Source organism: Schistocerca gregaria, chromosome 1 (assembly GCF_023897955.1).
Source record: "Schistocerca gregaria isolate iqSchGreg1 chromosome 1, iqSchGreg1.2, whole genome shotgun sequence".
Taxonomy (NCBI): Eukaryota; Metazoa; Arthropoda; class Insecta; order Orthoptera; family Acrididae; genus Schistocerca; species Schistocerca gregaria.
Genome location: NC_064920.1, coordinates 1033701494 through 1033720832, shown reverse-complemented (window position 1 = coordinate 1033720832; position 19339 = coordinate 1033701494). Strand labels below are relative to the sequence as shown.

The 19339-nt window shown below is 41.5% G+C and overlaps 1 protein-coding gene across 4 annotated transcripts in view; it reads left to right on the top strand.

Annotated features, from left to right (window-relative positions):
• LOC126279309 (calcium release-activated calcium channel protein 1-like) overlaps positions 1 to 19339 on the top strand; it is a 492320-nt gene that overhangs the window by 209427 nt on the left and 263554 nt on the right. For 3 of the 4 annotated variants that reach the window (XM_049979665.1, XM_049979667.1, XM_049979666.1), the window contains exon 2: positions 2178 to 2295. The exons of the other annotated variant lie outside the window; for it this stretch is intronic. In XM_049979665.1, coding sequence (XP_049835622.1) covers positions 2178 to 2295 — 118 coding nt within the window. The remainder of the gene's footprint in view (positions 1 to 2177; positions 2296 to 19339) is intronic. 4 annotated transcript variants of the gene reach the window in all.

Below are 19339 nucleotides of genomic sequence, written 5' to 3'. Positions count from 1 at the left end.
GCGCTCACCAACTTACAGCGCGAAATTTCGATCTGTTATTACAAATTTAAGGTTTTCATTTGACTCACCTCGTAGTTAACAGAAAGTTCGTACCGTTGTCTCCAGTTCGTAAGATCGCATTCGCACTGCGATTCCACTGCCCTTGTTCGATACGACTCCTGCTGTATTCTGAAATCTGAAACGTTTTTACTGAATTGCGTGATATTATAACTTCGTGAATCAGGCGATTTAAAATATTCACTACTGATATTTTCGATGAGTCGAATAAAAAGCACGATAGTTGTGTTTGATTTATGAGTTAACCTGACTCCTCGCTCTGCTGACTCAATTTTCGTAGTGTTAAAACCTTACAAACTCTGCAAAATTTTACTTTGCTTATGGTTGCGGGAAAGATCCATATTAGAAAGAGCAAGTGCAGGTAGAATAACAAAGTTAATGGTTTGCACATAACTTGCAGTAGGCCTGTTCGTTTGCAGATTGATGTATTGTCAGTTGGCTCTCTATCTAGTTCCTCCTCTTGCAAGAAGAAGTCGGCTTTTAATTTTGAAGTATGGACGATGAAATAATATAGATACTGCAGGCAACTTTGTCTTCAAATCAATTTTTAATAAACATAAATTACACTTCTTCCAGTTAACACAGTTTACTATGTTTCAACTGACCAGTTCTTAGCGCGATAACTCAACAACTTTACAACTCAAAATTTCACAGCCAAGTTGACCAGCGATACAAGTCGCATACTAGCGCAAGGATGCTACAGTTAAATATCGATTCTTAACTTCCAGAGAAACACACATAGGATTTATGTAAAAAAAAAGTATATGGTTTGTGTAAAAAAAATGAAAAAATCTTTTAAGCTATTTTTCAAAACAATTACTGAAACGTTAAATACAATTATAATGACAATTAGAGCGACTTCAAATGCAATTACAATTTTGAAAAGCATCAAAAATATAAAAATCAGTTATATTTTTTGAAAAATAATATATTTTATGTTGAATTCATGTATTCTGCTTATAAATATGTAAGGCTATTTGAGTTATGTTGTCGATATTACACTAAGGCATGATTACAGTCTGTGTACTCTTGGATGGTGCTCTAAATTTATATGTGTACCGTATTCTACGTTGTGTGCGATATTAAGTCCACTGACCAGTTCCGTTACAACGTCGGTATCTGACGGCTCCGTATGGCATGTTCATGAGGTGTGCCGGAACACCGTCTCCCACGATTTAGCCGAGTGTGGGGGCGCAATAGTATGGCACCAGACCTTTATCAGACACCTCTGTTTAACTATGCTGATTAGTGTAATTGCTTCTAACGAGTCTGATTTTGACTACATGCCGAAATGGAAAAAAGGGGCGAATATGAGTTGCTGGATCGCGTAACAGGAGCTCCTTGTCCCCTCCACCTTCGGGGGAGGATTTTCTTAAAATAGTAATGAAAGAAAAACGAATGTGAAAGTGATCTGGTGCTCCAAAATTCATCAGCCGCAAGGCCTGTAGTACTAACAGTTCGCTCATGTATACATTAACTAATAACACTTTTCTAAAAAAAAAAAATACCGAACGTTGCTAAAACTAAGATTTGCACAGTCAGTGCATGTGGATTTGCTTGGCCCACGTGCGAAGGAAGTGCACAACGATAAATTTGTTCCCGTCAAAGAGCAATTCATCACTGAAGAAGATTCACGACAAAGAGTCCAGAATAGCGAATTATTTTAGAGTAGAAAGATATCCGCTCTTGTGATAATCGTTGCTCAATTTACTAACGAAAGAAATGTTAGTTTTCATGCAAAGCGTTGTCCGTCGGCTTACAGGATTCCTGAGTTTAGTTAGCCTGGAGATCAAGATTTTGTGCCCTGTTTCGTTGAACCTGTAGTTTCAGTTCCTTTGTTTTACCGTGTGGTATATCATACAAACATGAATCTCGCAGCATTATACAGCTGCAACTGGCTTTCTCTCCAGAGTCAGACTGCCTACAAATAGAATGAATAACAGTACTGTAATCTACCGAGGACATAGGACTGTGTGAATTACAAGCTCTATTTCTTGTCAGAACTGGTATTCTAAAGTTTATTCTTATAATTTCGTACTTTATATAATAAACTGATAGTGTTATAAGATGAATTCTCTTTTTTAAAAGAAAGCTTATTAAGTTGTGTTTCTTTTTTTCAGGTAACTAAAATGCCCGGAACAGTTAACATAGCAAGGACTTCAAAGTACAAATATCGCACGCCCAAATCCAACGTTGCTCGAGAACCAAGAAGAATAGCAAACATCTCTAACTGCCACAGTAAGCTAATGAGATCAAATTCTATTATGGGATACTACACTTATGTTAATCGTCTGTATCACAATCTACAGAAAACATTATGAAGCCCGTAACATAAAAAGCGTACAAGTCCATTCGTCAAACGCATAATACATAGTAAACACCACTATATTCATACAATTTTGAAAATGGATTCGGATTTTCATCTCTAGAAATCTCTCTTACCGCTGTTGAGTATGGTCAAAACAATATGGAGTTGAAAGAATCTGTTCGTCAGCATCATATCATAGTAAAAGGGAATTTGTAGGCCGCCCACCTCCAACAGGAAGCGTAAGTGTTGTATTAATTGACAAGAGTTGCAAATGTTTTATTTTCGTAAAATCAGTGGTTGGAGTAAAGTATCGGACAGGTTTCGTTGCCTGCTTTTAGTCAACTGAATAATACAGGGGACCTCGTGTATTGGATAAGATGTATTATACCTGAGCGCAGTTTTTGGGTAAGTAATAAGTCAGTCACGTGACTCTTGATTTTCTCATTTGAGATTTTCTGTGCCTGGACCACTGAAGAGATTTATTTGACTCATCGAAAATATCGAAAGTAAATATTTTAAATCGCCTGCTTCGCGAAGTTTTACCATCACGCAAAACACTATAACAGTTTCGGATTTCAAATTACAGCAGCAGGAGTGGTATCGAATAAGGGCATTGGAGTCGCGGTGCGAACGCGATCTAACGAACTGGAGACAAGGGTACTAACTTTTCACAATTTCTTTCCCTGTTATCCTACACAGTTATCTTCTTCGATGATGTAGCTAAAGTCAAGAAAGTATTTACTTTGCAAAAGTGGCAGTGAGAATGTTGCGTATATTTCATAGGCCTTTTTCAAAGCTCTTGGTACTCTTGCACTCTGTTTCCTATATACTCGTATCTATTTTTTTATGGAATTTGCGTCTGTTAATAAAAATAAGTTTCATATCAGCCGTGATTTAAACAATCACACCGCAAGACAATAAACGATTTCCATGAAGATGTTGTCGAGAGGGCCCGTATTTTTCAGTACGGTGCTTTAAACAAGCTGCCGAGAGGCAGAAAGCAAGAATCTGTTGTTTTTTTTTTAATTCAGAGCAAAATTAAAATTTATTTATTAGTCACTCCAACAGGGAAGTTAGCCAAATTTCAAGAGTGAAATACTCGTTAGGAACATGTAAACTAACAATGCTGATCGTAAATTAGCCTCCAGATTTTCCGATAATTTTGTTGCATTCATCCGCATTCTTCTTGGGCACGGATAGAGTAAGACTGCAGCGAATCAATTATAGCTGATTACTAATACAGTCCACAGAAGTAATTTTATTACAGCGACTATTCCCTTTCTGTAAATCTTGACATGTTCCACACCCATGGCGTTACTCCTCCATCACGGGCTCTATAGGACACGACATGTGAATGAGCGGATGAGTCATTCAGTGTCGTTAAAGGCCACATGCTATATAGGTGTGAATTTATCTAGTAGTAATACAGATTGTCCCAGGAGGAATGGTCGATATTCAGAGAAAGGGCAGGAACGATCATTCGAAGCAAAAAGGTCTTACAAAAACGTGGACTCTAAAATGCATCACTTAAGAGATATGAGCACTCGTTCCTCTGCACTACTGTGAAACACATCCCTTCTGCTGAACAGCTCTTAAGGTATGCATTGAAAACCCACGTTAGCCACACTATTTTTTCTCGTTTTAGTGCATACTAACACCCCTCAAAATATAGAAAGTAAAGAGTTTGAAGTAGGTGTGTTTCACAGTATCGAAGCTCTTAATATGTGCATTTTAGAGTCCATGTTTACTGCTCATAGACTTTTTTGCTTCAAATGATTGGTTCTGTCATATCCCTGAGTAGTGACCATTTTTCATGGGACACCCTCCCCAGAAGAAGACACAACGTTCTCGTTCGACGTTACGTGTCGTGGTGGGAGGACACAATCCTCAAGCTCGTAGTGTTTGTGGTTTCATTAAATTCTGTCTATTAGCAACATTTTGCACTATAAATAGGTGTGGCCGTGATTTTGTAGACTGTAAGTGGGCGGGAGCAGAACTAGTACCAAACTCACAAAATCTCTAAAGAAAATATATTTCCTTATAAAATAATGATGATGTCGGCACCATTGACTCAGATCACTTAAGAAAGGCAAGTCTTCCGCTCCAGATGGTATAACAATCAGGTTCCTATCAGAGTATGCAGACACAATAGCGCCTTTCTTAGCAATCATATACAATCGCTCACTTGACGAAACTCTGGTCCTAAAGGCTGGAAAGTAGCACAGGTCACACCAATATCCAAGAAAGGAAATAGGAGTAACCCATGGAATTACAGACCCATATCACTGACCTCAATTTGCAGTAGGATTTTGGAGCATATACTGTACTCGACATTATGTATTACCTTGAAGAAAATGACTTATTGATACATAACCAACACGGATTCAGAAAATATCGTTCTTGTGCAACACAGCTAGTTCTTTCTTCCCATGAAGTAATGAGTGCTGTCGACAAGGAATCTCAGATCGATTCCATATGCCTAGAGTTCCAGAACGCTTTTGATACAGTTCGTCACAAGCGGCTATTAATCAAATTGCGTGCATATGGAGCATCGTCTCAGTTGTGTGACTGTATTCGTGATTTCCTCTCAGAGAGATCACAGTTCGCAGTGATAGGTGGTAAATCATTGAGTTGAACAGAAGTGATATCTGGCGTTCCGCAAGGTAGTGTCATGGGTCCTCTGCTGTTCCTGATTTACATAAAAGATCTAGGTGATAATCTGAGCAGCCCCCTTAGCTTGTTTGCAGATGACGCTGCAATTTACCGTCTAGTAAAATCATCAGACGATCAATTCCAGTAACAAAATGATCTATATAGAATTTCTGTGTGGTGCGAAAAGTGTCAATTGGCACTGAACAAAGGAAAGTGCGAGGTCATCCACATGGGTACTAAAAGAAATCCGATAAACTTTGGGTATACGATAAATCACACAAATCTAAGGGCTGTCCATTCGACTAAATACCTAGGAATTACAATTACGAGCTTCTTAAATTGGAAAGATCACACAGATAATATTGTGGGGAAGGTGAAACAAAGGCTGAGCTTTGTTGGGAGAACACTCAGAAGATGCGACAAACCCACTAAAGAGACAGCCTACATTACACTTGTCCGTCCTCTGCTGGAATATTGCTGCGCGGTATGAGATCCTTATCAGGTAGGATTCACGGAGGACATCGGAAAAGTGCAAAGGGCAGCTCGTTTCGTGTTACCGCGCAATAGGAGTAAGAATGTCACTGATATGATACGCGAGTTGGGGTGGCAGCCAGTGAAACAAAGGCGATTTTCTTTGCGGCGAGATCTATTTCCGAAATTTCAATCACCAACTTTCTCTTCCGAATGCGAAAATATTTTGTTGACACCCACCTACGTTGGGAGAAATGATCATCATAATAAAATAAGAGAAATCAGAGCTCGAACGGAAAGATTTAGGTGTTCCTTTTTCCCACGCGCCATTCGAGAGTGAAATGGTAGAGATGTAGAGATGAACCCTCTGCCAGGCACTTAAGTGTGAATTGCAGAGTAACGATGTAGATGTAGAGAAGTGACTGTAACAGTAGTGACAGTTGTGCAGTCCACGCCACAGGTAATTTATTTACTCAATATTAACCAAACATTGAGCGTCTACACTAAAAAGTGATTACTAAAATGGTGTTATTGCTGTTTGACATGACTGGTCATGTTGCTTCCATTTACACATTTTCTTGTTCAAGGTATAATTACAAAAAAGTATGAAGCAACAAGAAGAGTAATGGGCAACAGAAGAAACGTTTCGAGGAACTTCAATTTGTCTCGCAATAGCACACAGTCCAGATTTACGAGACGGTTGAAAGCAGAATTTTCCGTCGTACCACGTCAGTCACTACGAGGTGTACACTCAGATTTTGTCACGTGGGTTATTAGATGGTGCTCCACAAAGGAGACAACGATTTTGTGAGCTAGTGTCTACATCTACATCTACATTTATACTCCGCAAGCCACCTGACGGTGTGTGGCGGAGGGCACTTTTCTGTTCCACTCGCGTATGGTTCGCGGGAAGAACGACTGTCTGGAAGCCTCCGTACGCGCTCGAATCTCTCTAATTTTACATTCGTGATCTCCTTGGGAGGTATAAGCAGGAGGAAGCAATATATTCGATACCTCATCCAGAAACGCGCCCTCTCGAAACCTGGCGAACAAGCTACACCGCGATGCAGAGCGCCTCTCTTGCAGAGTCTGCCACTTGAGTTTGCTAAACATCTCCGTAACGCTATCATGGTTACCAAATAACCCTGTGACGAAACGCGCCGCTCTTCTTTGGATCTTCTCTATCTCCTCTGTCAACTCGATCTGGTACGGATACCACACTGATGAGCAATACTCAAGTATAGTTCGAACGAGTGTTTTGTAAGCCACCTCCTCTGTTGATGGGCTACATTTTCTAAGGACTCTCCCAATGAATCTCAACCTGGTACCCGCCTTACCAACAATTAATTTTATATGATCATTCCACTTCAAATCGTTCCGCTCGCATACTCCCAGATATTTTACAGAAGTAATTGCTACCCGTGTTTGTTCCGCTATCATATAATCATACAATAAAGGATCGTTCTTTCTATGTATTCGCAATACATTACATTTGTCTATGTTAAGGGTCAGTTGCCACTCCCTGCACCAAGTGCCTATTCGCTGCAGATCTTCCTGCATTTCGCTACAATTTTCTAATGCTGCAACTTCTCTGTATACTACAGCATCATCCGCGAAAAGCCGCATGGAACTTCGGACACTGTCTACTAGGTCATATATATATATATATATATATATATATATATATATATATATATATATATATATATATTCGAATCACCCTCAAGCAATTAAGCTGGTTAAATTGGCATTAACTCTAGTTAACGTTATTTTGGAGCCAAGGCCAATAACCCAAGAACACAATCATAGAAGCAGTCTTATCATATGGAGGAACTATGCCACACGTTTTGACTTTAACCCGTCCGGAAAAATGAACTTCGGTCTATCTATGGATGTGATGTCACGAATCATGAAGCTTACTGACAACCACGAAAGCTTTAATTTCAGGACGATGGAGCGCCCGCTCATACACAACTTGCCGAAACGAAAACTGAATTCCGGAAACCGTTTACTTGTAAGACAATAACTGATTTTGCTAGCGTGGTCACAAATCGGTTTTCCAGGCGTCAGTTATTTTACTCGAATCGCGTTTGTAAATCAGCTGTTCTGGTGTCAGCACAACGAAGTGATCGTAGTATTTATAATAGAGTGATGCAACGATTTATTACTGGATGTTTCACCTGCCTCGAGATGACTGGGTGTTGTTTTGTCGTTTTCCTCGTCATCATTCATCCTCATTACAGTCGGAGGAAGGCAACGGCAAACCACTTCCATTAAGACCTTGCCTCATATGGCGGTGCGGGTCTCCCGCATCCTTCCCCTACGCTCTGTCAAGAAACATGGGACTTCATTCCCATTTCAATGGACTATTAAGGGTGAGGACGAGAAGACTGTTCAAGAAAATATGTTTAAAATCTCTTCAAGAAAAGATGATTAAAAATCTTATCACGCCAGTGAATGTAACTGTTTTGTTATGAGTACATTCATCTCATCATGTGCATTCTGGAAAACATATTACCGAAGCTTCGCTGGGAAGGTGCACTCCTGTTTGTTGCAATCATGGCCCCTTAGGAAAACAAAAATATTGGTCCATTAAGGTATTGACAGCCTTGTCTCACAGTGGGATAAATGTATAAAGAGTAATGGCGATTACTTTTGAAATAATACTCAATTTACTTACTGTTTTCCATCTGCCTAGTTCTCATTTAACGTCCCTTAAAGATACTGAAATCTGGAAGCCAGAATCGCTTTTCCAGAATCGATATGGAATGTTTACATGATCAAACAGTAACGGGGTAGGGAAAAAAGTTAACGAAAATCGGAATTTGGAAGCACATGTAAACTACCATTGTTGTTGTTGTGGTCTTCAGTCCTGAGACTGGTTTGATGCAGCTGTAAACTACCGATTATGCATAAAATGTCTTATTGTACTTCAGTGATGCTTTCAGCAAAAGAGTGAGAAAATTGCGTACAGCCATTGAAATAAAGTTCTCCTAACTGATCTTACTCGACTGGACGTTGAAGGTGAAGTGTCTGGGAAGAAAGTACAAACGTTAAAAGCTGATGTACATATTACAGTAGACTTAGTGTATGTAAGTAAGAGGCTTACTATCAATCGAAGCGTTATTAATGGAACCGAGATTAGCACAGATCGCAGTACAAGTGTACAATATTCGTGCAACAGTGTGTTCAACGTTCAATCTTTTTATCACGCGTATATTCTATAAGCGGTCGGTTACAATGTCGCACGCTGCAAACGGCCTCCGGTAGCCTCAGAGAGATTCACCTTTCGCGTTGAGCTTCGCAAGGCCACCGACAGAGAGCATCACAAGCCTACCTGTCGCTAGCCGACAGACGCTGGCATCCGTATCTTCACTGTATTCTGCACAGCCCACCATCAGAGAACACTACATTTATATATATAAGAATATACAGCCTATAGTATTTAAATAATATTTTATGTAAGTACTACACGTTGCATCCTGTAGGATGACCATATCTAATGTAAATTTAGAGGCGCATTATAATATTAACTTGTTGCAGGTTCTGAAGAAGACGTTATTACTAACGTTGAAACCTAGGTAAACGATAAAGTTAACCTGCAACTGTAGGCTGTATATTCTTACATAAACAATATCAGTTGCTGTCGCTGCATAAAAATGTTAAAAATTAGGAAGACTACATTAACCTGGACTTCCTTATCCGTTCTTCATTAAACTTATTTGCCAAACTGCTTCTGGTAAGTTCAGGTACACTACGTTCACATGAGACTCCCAAAAGAATTTTTTTTAACAAATTTCCCAATACCGCTTTACGGCTAGATCATACTCCGCAAGCCACCTGCCGGTGTGTGGCGAAGAGTACATCTGATATCGCTAACTGATCCCTGTACCCAATTCCACTTGCGATTGACCAGAGGGAATAATGATTGTCGATAAGACTCTGTATTGGCTCTAATTTCTCGGATTTTCTCGTTGTGGTCATTTCCCGGAAAGTGTTTTCTCGAAATTTCAATTGTAAACTTCTCTGTGATGCACAACCCCTCTCTTGTAGCGTCTGCTGAACATCTCTCTCTCTCCCGACCACTAAACGATACCTTGACGAAACGTGCCGCTCTTCGTTGGATCTTCTCTATCATTTCTATCAGTACTATCTGGTAACGGTTCCAGATTTGTGGACAAATTCAAGAATTTGTCGAACAACCGCATTGTAAGCCACTTCCTTGTGGATGAGTTACATTTCCTTAAGATTCTTCTTACGAATCTGTCTGGCATCTGCTTCTTCTATCGAGAAAAAGCGACATTTATTCGACCGGTCTATCAAAACTGCTTCCGGCCTTAACATGTGTGCACGACAGCGAAAAGGATCAGAAAGAATTTTTTTTCCCGAAGCTGTGGCTCATGTAAACGTAGTAATAGACGCCAAAATATGGTTCAGTTATGGAAACTGAAGGAACGAATTAAAATTCGTGCTGTGGCTGGGATTTGAACCTGTGTCTCTATACTTACTAGGCATGGAAACCGAAGAAATGAATTAAAATTTGTACCACGGCCAGGAGTCGAACCGGGATCTCCTTGCTTACTAGTCCCGGCCGTGGCACAAATTTTAATGCATTTCTTCATGCCTTGTAAGCAAGGAGACCTGTGTTCAAGTTCCAGCCATGGCACAAATTTTAATTCATTCCTTCAGTTACCATCATTATCATAGATAAAGTTGAGACTCAATGAAAATTAAATTATATCACAACAGAACGTGATTTAATTGCATTGTGTTTCTGATTACGATTCGTATTGTGTATTGCACTCTTTAAATTGCGTTATGAATACGTTGCTTGTATTCTGCTTGATTTTTGCAAGCACTTTTAATATCTGGTGGCGAAAATGATTCCATATTTGTTTTGCTTCATATAAAACCCAAGGTTTTTCATACTTTCTCGCATTTAATGGTTAACTACATTTTAGCAACTTGTCATAGAAATGGTCTTAAACTGTCTTACATCTTGTTACAGGAGGAGTATGTATTTCTGTACATAGGAATCCGTGGTATAGTGTGAATGTACTTCCACTAACTGAATGCTGCTCTTTTTAGTAACTCTAGTTGTACAGAACTGACTATTAGATCCAATGATGAAAACATGAGAATGTGTGTTATTTGCTTTTAAATTTTCTTTCGGATGAGAGGATAATTGTAATACACTAATTTCTGCTAAAATGTATTGTTTGTAGTACCTGTTAATAACGTATGAACACATTTGCGTAACTATTGTTTCATTTTTAGGATTTTCAAGGAAGAATGTCTCAGTCATTAAGACTACAGAGCATAGTCAGTAGCAAGAAGCAACGCCATTCAAAGCAGAAATACATACTCATTGTGTGACAAGACGTAATAAAACTGAATACCAATTTTGTAAAAAACTGCTAACATGGAGTTCTCCATCTAGTACAAGTATGTGAGAAAAACAGGTGCTGACTAAAATAAAGAAGAATGCGAACAATACACCTACAATACATTTAAATCGAACAGTTCACACACGGATTCATAAGCAGAAATTAATATACATGATCCATAGAACATAGTGGACGAAACCAACTTTTGTTTTATATGAAACGAAGACAAATATGTTATCATTTACTCCACCTAATAGTATGGATGCGGACAAAAACTAAACAGAAGGCGGGCAATATATTTACAATGCAGTTCGCCTCTATGTCATCCAGTGTCAGATTATTTTGATGTCTTGACATGTGCTGAGGTGTAAATATTTCCACCCGAGCATGACCACACGATCGTAACTCTAACATTGGGTTTTACAAATAAATAATTTTACAGTCAACAGATGACCACGACGCCAATTACAAAATTTTACATGACTTTGAGTACCAACTACGAGAAGTTAATCTTACCTTTTGATTGAGATTTCTCGAATATATTACTTTGCAGGGCCACAAAAACCTTTCAGTTTCCAGGCACACACTTTACTATTAGATTATTAAGCCCACCCTTAAAGTATAAATGAAAAACTAACATGCGTATTTCAAATCAAAAATACGGATTTTCGTGCCTTATTTTCACGTATTCGAAGTTCACTACTGTTGTAACATCAGCCTTGCACCTCTCATATTTTGGTGTTCTGTTCGTTCTACAGTTTTTGAAGCTTGATTGGGTTGTCAGGTTCCTACTTCCTTTTAAAAAAAGTTAATTAATCTCGACGAAGTGACATTTTGTGCAGAGGAAGAGAAGAAGAAATATCTGACTGACCAAGATGTTATCCACCTTCGATATTTAATTGAAGAGAAACATCAATCAAGCTAGCTAATCGGAAACTGGGATAGCTGATTTACAAGCACTTTTCGTATAAAACAATTGTTACTCATAAAAGCAACATTTGATCGGGCGTGCAAACGTCATACAGGCTGAACTTGTAAGCACGACAGCGAACAGTCGGTTTCCGCAACTCAGTTTTCATCGCCCACTGGTTAAGACGCGTGAAAACTTTGTATTAGTAATATGGAACGAGTCATGGTAGGCGTTATATGAGAGACGCAGGTTTGAAGATTACTTCTACAATTTGACTTCATTTTAATCAGCTTACGTTATTTATTCAGGATCTTCCCACACTCTATATATATTTAAAAATGCCATAAAATTAGAGTTTTAATTACTGGCAAAAAGTCGTTACTTTGTGAAAAGCTCCTATTTAATTAGGTACATAATTCAGCTGTCATTTTTCTATTGCTGCGAAGTTGGCGACGCAGTTACACTTGTTTCCTTAAGATGAATTAATTAAGGAGCAGTCGAATGAAAATCAAACACCCGCCACAGTGGGACCATGGAATGGTCCCATTCACAAGTAATCACCACACGCGTTACGACATTTATTCAACTGGGAGACGGGAATATCAAATCATGGTATGTAGAATGCGGTCGGACGCTGTACGATCTACAATCGCACCTACTCTTCCACTTCCTCGTCCGACTGAAACCGACGTCCGCGTATGCCTTTCTTCAGGCTGTCAAACAGGTGGAAATCTCACAATAAAAGATCCAGGTTGTACGGAGGATGTCGCCGTGTTTACCAATCAAATCGCCAAAGTGTAGCCTTCGTCTGATTGGCAGTGCGAGGCCGGCCGTTATCGTGAGCCAGGATGCTTCCTCTGCTGGTTCAGTTCCTCGAGCGTAGAACCACAAACAATGCGCAGCGCTATGAAGACACATAACAGAAACTGCGACGTGCCAAAAAGTCAGCACGCCCAGGAGGAATGCTGTCGGGCTGTGCTCCCTGCCGCCGTTGGATAAGCAGCTGCAGCAGCAAGTCGTATAACCCTAGCTTACTTATTTGTTAGATAGTTTAATTAATTTCTTTGCGTGTTTTTGGGTACTTGCATTGTTTAATTCGTATATTTCGGGCGTATTATAGTATTTGAGGGTTGTAGCATCGCGCCTTAGTACCTGAATAGTGCAAATTCGCGTAGTCGTCTGTCTTCTGTTTTTGTTGTGAACGGCCAGAGTCGGTTGGCCAGTCAGTGTGCTCCCTGCCGCCGTTGGATAAGCAGCTGCAGCAGCAAGTCGTATAACCCTAGCTTACTTATTTGTTACATAGTTTAATTAATTTCTTTGCGTGTTTTTGGGTACTTGCATTGTTTAATTCATATATTTCGGGCGTATTATAGTATTTGAGGGTTGTAGCATCGCGCCTTAGTACCTGAATAGTGCAAATTCGCGTAGTCGTCTGTCTTCTGTTTTTGTTGTGAACGGCCAGAGTCGGTTGGCCAGTCAGTGTGCTCCCTGCCGCCGTTGGATAAGCAGCTGCAGCAGCAAGTCGTATAACCCTAGCTTACTTATTTGTTAGATAGTTTAATTAATTTCTTTGCGTGTTTTTGGGTACTTGCATTGTTTAATTCGTATATTTCGGGCGTATTATAGTATTTGAGGGTTGTAGCATCGCGCCTTAGTACCTGAATAGTGCAAATTCGCGTAGTCGTCTGTCTTCTGTTTTTGTTGTGAACGGCCAGAGTCGGTTGGCCAGTCAGTGTGCTCCCTGCCGCCGTTGGATAAGCAGCTGCAGTAGCAAGTCGTATAACCCTAGCTTACTTATTTGTTACATAGTTTAATTAATTTCTTTGCGTGTTTTTGGGTACTTGCATTGTTTAATTCATATATTTCGGGCGTATTATAGTATTTGACAGTTGTAGCATCGCGCTTTAGTGTTTACTTCGTAGATTCTTATTCAAATTGCGTGTGAGTTTCGTATAGGAGGTGCAATTTCGAGTTTTAGTTACTGTAATCGTAAATTCAGCAGATTGTAGCGCAGTCGTTAGGCATTTGTACAGGTTAGTTGATACATTCTTTGCGTGTTCCGCTTGCGTTATCTAGGCACCGACTCGTGTTTCAGTAACTGTTGTTAAACATCGATTAGAATGGACAGGGACTGCGATTGCTGTGTTCGGATGAGGGCTGACGTGGCATCCCTTCGCTCACAGCTGCAATCGGCGCTGACTTCGGTCGCGCAGCTTGAGGCTGTTGCCAATGGGCACCACTGTGGGGAGCCGGACTCGGGTATCACAGGGATGTCAACCTCATCCCGTCTGTCCCCAGATCGGTCTGCCGCTGTGGTTGCCCCGGTTGCTGCCCGCAGTGGGGCTGAGCCCTCGCCTGTGGTTGATTGGGAGGTCGTTCCAAGGCGTGGCAGGCAGCGAAAGGCGTCCCCGGAAGCTGACCAGAAAGCCTCCCCGGTGCGTCTGACAAACCGGTTTCAGGCACTGTCTCTGGCTGAGCCAGATGCAGCTGCCTGCCCTGTTTCAGAGGATCATTCTCAGCCTTCAAGGTCCGGGCAATCGCAGAGGTTGGGCTTACTGGTAGTTGGGAGCTCCAATGTTAGGCGCGTAATGGGGCCCCTTAGGGATATGGCGGCTAAGGAGGGGAAGAAATCCAGTGTGCACTCCGTGTGCATTCCGGGAGGAGTCATTCCTGATGTCGAAAGGGTCCTTCCGGATGCCATGAAGAGCACAGGGTGCAGCCAGCTGCAGGTGGTGGCACATGTCGGCACTAATGACGTGTGTCGCTTTGGATCTGAGGAAATTCTCTCTGGATTCCAGCGGCTACCTGATTTGGTGAAGGCTGCCGGTCTTGCTTACGAGATGAAGGCAGAGCTCACCATCTGCAGCATCGTTGACAGAACCGACTGCGGACCTTTGGTGCAGAGCCGGGTGGAGGGTCTGAATCAGAGGCTCAGACGGTTTTGCGACCGTATTGGCTGCAGATTCCTTGACTTGCGCCATAGGGTGGTGGGGTTTCGGGTTCCGCTGAATAGGTCAGGAGTTCACTACACTCAGCTGGCGGCTACACGGGTAGCGGAGGCTGTGTGGCGTGGACTGGGCGGTTTTTTTAGGTTAGAAGGCCTCGGGAAAGTGCGGGATGGGCTGCAATGTCAAAGGGTGCTTGGCAATTACAGGACGTGCTTGGATCAAGGAACAGTCGGAATTATAGTTGTAAATTGTTGTAGTTGCGCTGGAAAAGTCCCTGAGCTTCAAGCGCTAATAGAAAGCACAGAAGCTGATATCGTTATAGGTACAGAAAGCTGGCTAAAGCCTGAAATAAGTTCTGCAGAAATTTTTACGAAGTCTCAGAAGGTGTTCAGGAAAGATAGATTAGGCAGAATTGGTGGTGGAGTGTTGGTGTCTGTCAGTAGTGGTTTATCTTGTAGTGAAGTCGAAGTAGATACTCTGTGCGAATTGGTGTGGGTGGAGGTTATACTTAACAGCCGAATTAAGTTAATAATTGGCTCCTTCTACCGACCCCCAGACTCCGATGATACAGTTGCGGAACAGTTCAGAGAAAGTTTGAGTCTCGTAACAAATAAATACCCCACTCATACGGTTATAGTTGGTGGGGACTTCAACCTACCCTCGGTATGTTGGCAAAAATACTTGTTCAAAACCGGTGGTAGGCACAAAACGTCTTCCGAGATTGTCCTAAATGCATTCTCCGAAAATTATTTAGAGCAGTTAGTCCACGAACCCACGCGAATTGTAAATGGTTGCGAAAACACACTTGACCTCTTGGCCACAAACAATCCAGAGCTGATAGAGAGCATCATGACTGATACAGGGATTAGTGATCACAAGGTCATTGTAGCTAGGCTCAATACCATTTCTTCCAAATCCATCAGAAACAAACGCAAAATAATTTTATTTAAAAAAGCGGATAAAGTACCACTAGAAGCCTTCCTAAAAGACAATTTCCATTCCTTCCGAACTGACTATGCGAATGTAGACGAGATGTGGCTCAAATTCAAAGATATAGTAGCAACCGCAATTGAGATATTCATACCTCATAAATTGGTAAGAGATGGAACGGATCCCCCGTGGTACACAAAAAAGGTCCGAACGCTGTTGCAGAGGCAACGGAAAAAGCATGCGAAGTTCAGAAGAACGCGAAATCCTGAAGATGGGCTAAAATTTACAGACGCGCGAAATTTGGCACGTACTTCGATGCGAGATGCCTTTAATAGGTTCCACAACGAAACATTGTCTCGAAATTTGGTAGAAAATCCGAAGAAATTCTGGTCGTATGTAAAGTACACAAGCGGCAAGACGCAGTCAATACCTTCGCTGCGCAGTGCCGATGGTACTGTTATCGACGACTGCGCCGCTAAAGCGGAGTTATTGAACGCAGTTTTCCGAAATTCCTTCACCAGGGAAGACGAATGGAATATTCCAGAATTTGAAACACGAACATCTGCTAGCATGAGTTTCTTAGAAGTAGATACCTTAGGGGTTGCGAAGCAACTCAAATCGCTTGATACGGGCAAGTCTTCAGGTCCAGATTGTATACCGATTAGGTTCCTTTCAGATTACGCTGATACTATAGCTCCCTACTTAGCACTCATATACAACCGCTCGCTCACCGATAGATCTGTACCTACAGATTGGAAAATTGCGCAGGTCGCACCAGTGTTCAAGAAGGGTAGTAGGAGTAATCCATTTAACTACAGACCTATATCATTGACGTCGGTTTGCAGTAGGGTTTTGGAGCATATACTGTATTCAAACATTATGAATCACCTCGAAGGGAACGATCTATTGACACGTAATCAGCATGGCTTCAGAAAACATCGCTCTTGTGCAACGCAGCTAGCTCTTTATTCGCACGAAGTAATGGCCGCTATCGACAGGGGATCTCAAGTTGATTCCGTATTTCTAGATTTCCGGAAAGCTTTTGACACCGTTCCTCACAAGCGACTTCTAATCAAGCTGCGGAGCTATGGGGTATCGTCTCAGTTGTGCGGCTGGATTCGTGATTTCCTGTCAGGAAGGTCGCAGTTCGTAGTAATAGACGGCAAATCATCGAGTAAAACTGAAGTGATATCAGGTGTTCCCCAGGGAAGCGTCCTGGGACCTCTACTGTTCCTGATCTATATAAATGACCTGGGTGACAATCTGAGCAGTTCTCTTAGGTTGTTCGCAGATGATGCTGTAATTTACCGTCTAGTAAGGTCATCCGAAGACCAGTATCAGCTGCAAAGCGATTTAGAAAAGATTGCTGTATGGTGTGTCAGGTGGCAGTTGACGCTAAATAACGAAAAGTGTGAGATGATCCACATGAGTTCCAAAAGAAATCCGTTGGAATTCGATTACTCGATAAATAGTACAATTCTCAAGGCTGTCAATTCAACTAAGTACCTGGGTGTTAAAATTACAAACAACTTCAGTTGGAAGGACCACATAGATAATATTGTCGGGAAGGCGAGCCAAAGGTTGCGTTTCATTGGCAGGACACTTAGAAGATGCAACAAGTCCACTAAAGAGACAGCTTACACTACACTCGTTCGTCCTCTGTTAGAATATTGCTGCGCGGTGTGGGATCCTTACCAGGTGGGATTGACGGAGGACATCGAGAGGGTGCAAAGAAGGGCAGCTCGTTTTGTATTATCGCGTTATAGGGGAGAGAGTGTGGCAGATATGATACACGAGTTGGGATGGAAGTCATTACAGCATAGACGTTTTTCGTCGCGGCGAGACCTTTTTACGAAATTTCAGTCACCAACTTTCTCTTCCGAATGCGAAAATATTTTGTTGAGCCCAACCTACATAGGTAGGAATGATCATCAAAATAAAATAAGAGAAATCAGAGCTCGAACAGAAAGGTTTAGGTGTTCGTTTTTCCCGCTCGCTGTTCGGGAGTGGAATAGTAGAGAGATAGTATGATTGTGGTTCGATGAACCCTCTGCCAAGCACTTAAATGTGAATTGCAGAGTAGTCATGTAGATGTAGATGTAGAATCATCCTGCTGCACCATAACGCTCGTCCTCACACCTCCAATTGGACGAAGGCTACGCTTCAACCATTTGGTTGGGAAACAAATGGTTCAAATGGCTCTGAGCACTGTGGGACTTAACAGCTGAGATCATCAGGCCCCTAAACTTAGAATTACTTAAACCTAACTAACTCAGGGACATCACACACATCCATGCCCGAGGCTAGATTCGTGTTATAATTTAAGCAGCAATGGCAGGAATGTTATGTAACCCACAAAAAGTGTGGGACTGCCGACATCAATCGATTCATATGACAGGGACAAGTCATATTGTGGTGTCACCGCCAAACACCACACTTGCTAGGTGATAGCCTTTAAATGGACCGCGGTCCGTTAGTATACGTCGGACCCGCGTGTCGCCACTATCAGTGATTGCAGACCGAGCGCCGCCACACGGCAGGTCTAGTCTATAGAGACGCCCTAGCACTCGCCCCAGTTGTACAGCCGACTTGGCTAGCGATGGTTCACTGTCTACATACGCTCTCATTTGCAGACACGACAGTTTAGCATAGCCTTCAGCTATGTCATTTGCTACGACCTAGCAAGGCGCCATATTCAGTTACTATAATTACTTCAAGAACGTATTCTGAACGGATAATATTGTGAATCATGTACCGTCAAGAGCGAAGTTCATCATTAATGGATTAAAGTTAAGTATCGAATTAATTACGTCCGTTTTCTGAATTCTCATTCCTTTTCATGTTCCACACCTCACGTCAGTATAATAGTTCTTCCCTCTTCACGCCAGCCTGCGTGAGCTAAAACGCGTGCATTTCGGCCTCCATTCGTAACACGGTGTTGGCTCTTTTGCTAACACAAAACATAACATGCCTTGGACAAGCGCAGACTCCTGGCAAAATTCGGATTAGGCTGGAAATTTTTACAAGTTAAAACTTGCGGCCGACTGTGATTCGATCCTAGTCTTGTCCCTTTTGCTCCAGCCATTTTACAAGCTTCTCGCTCGATGAAATACCATCATCGCTTAGATAGTACCAAAACATTGTTAACATTTCAGTGTTATTTCTTGTTCATAGCGAACATTACGCTTCACCCATACACAAGAAAATAATACTCGTATATTGTATTTTTGGAGTGTACCGCTTTTAGTGTGGCAAAATTTATTAATACAAGTTTCTGGGTACATATTTCGTTGATTTAATGAATTCAATTTGACTCAAAATAAATTGAAGGAGATACGCCAATCAGCTCTTTAGGTGCTCCGCAACATCACGGAGTTTACCGGAATTGATAATGTTAGCTCCACAGGCCCACAGTATATCTATGCACCTGGGTATCAGTCACCTAGAACTTATAACTATTTAAACCTAACTAACCTAACGACATCACACACGACTATGTCCGAGGCACGATTCGAATCTGCGACCGTAGCAGTTGCGCGGTTTCAGACTGAAGGGCGTAGGACCGCTCGCCAAAGCGGCCGACTCAACAATCCATCTGGATTTGACGGTAACAGAGATATTCACACATACAACAGTAGGTTGGTTTGTTTGGGGAAGAAGACCAGACACCGAGGTC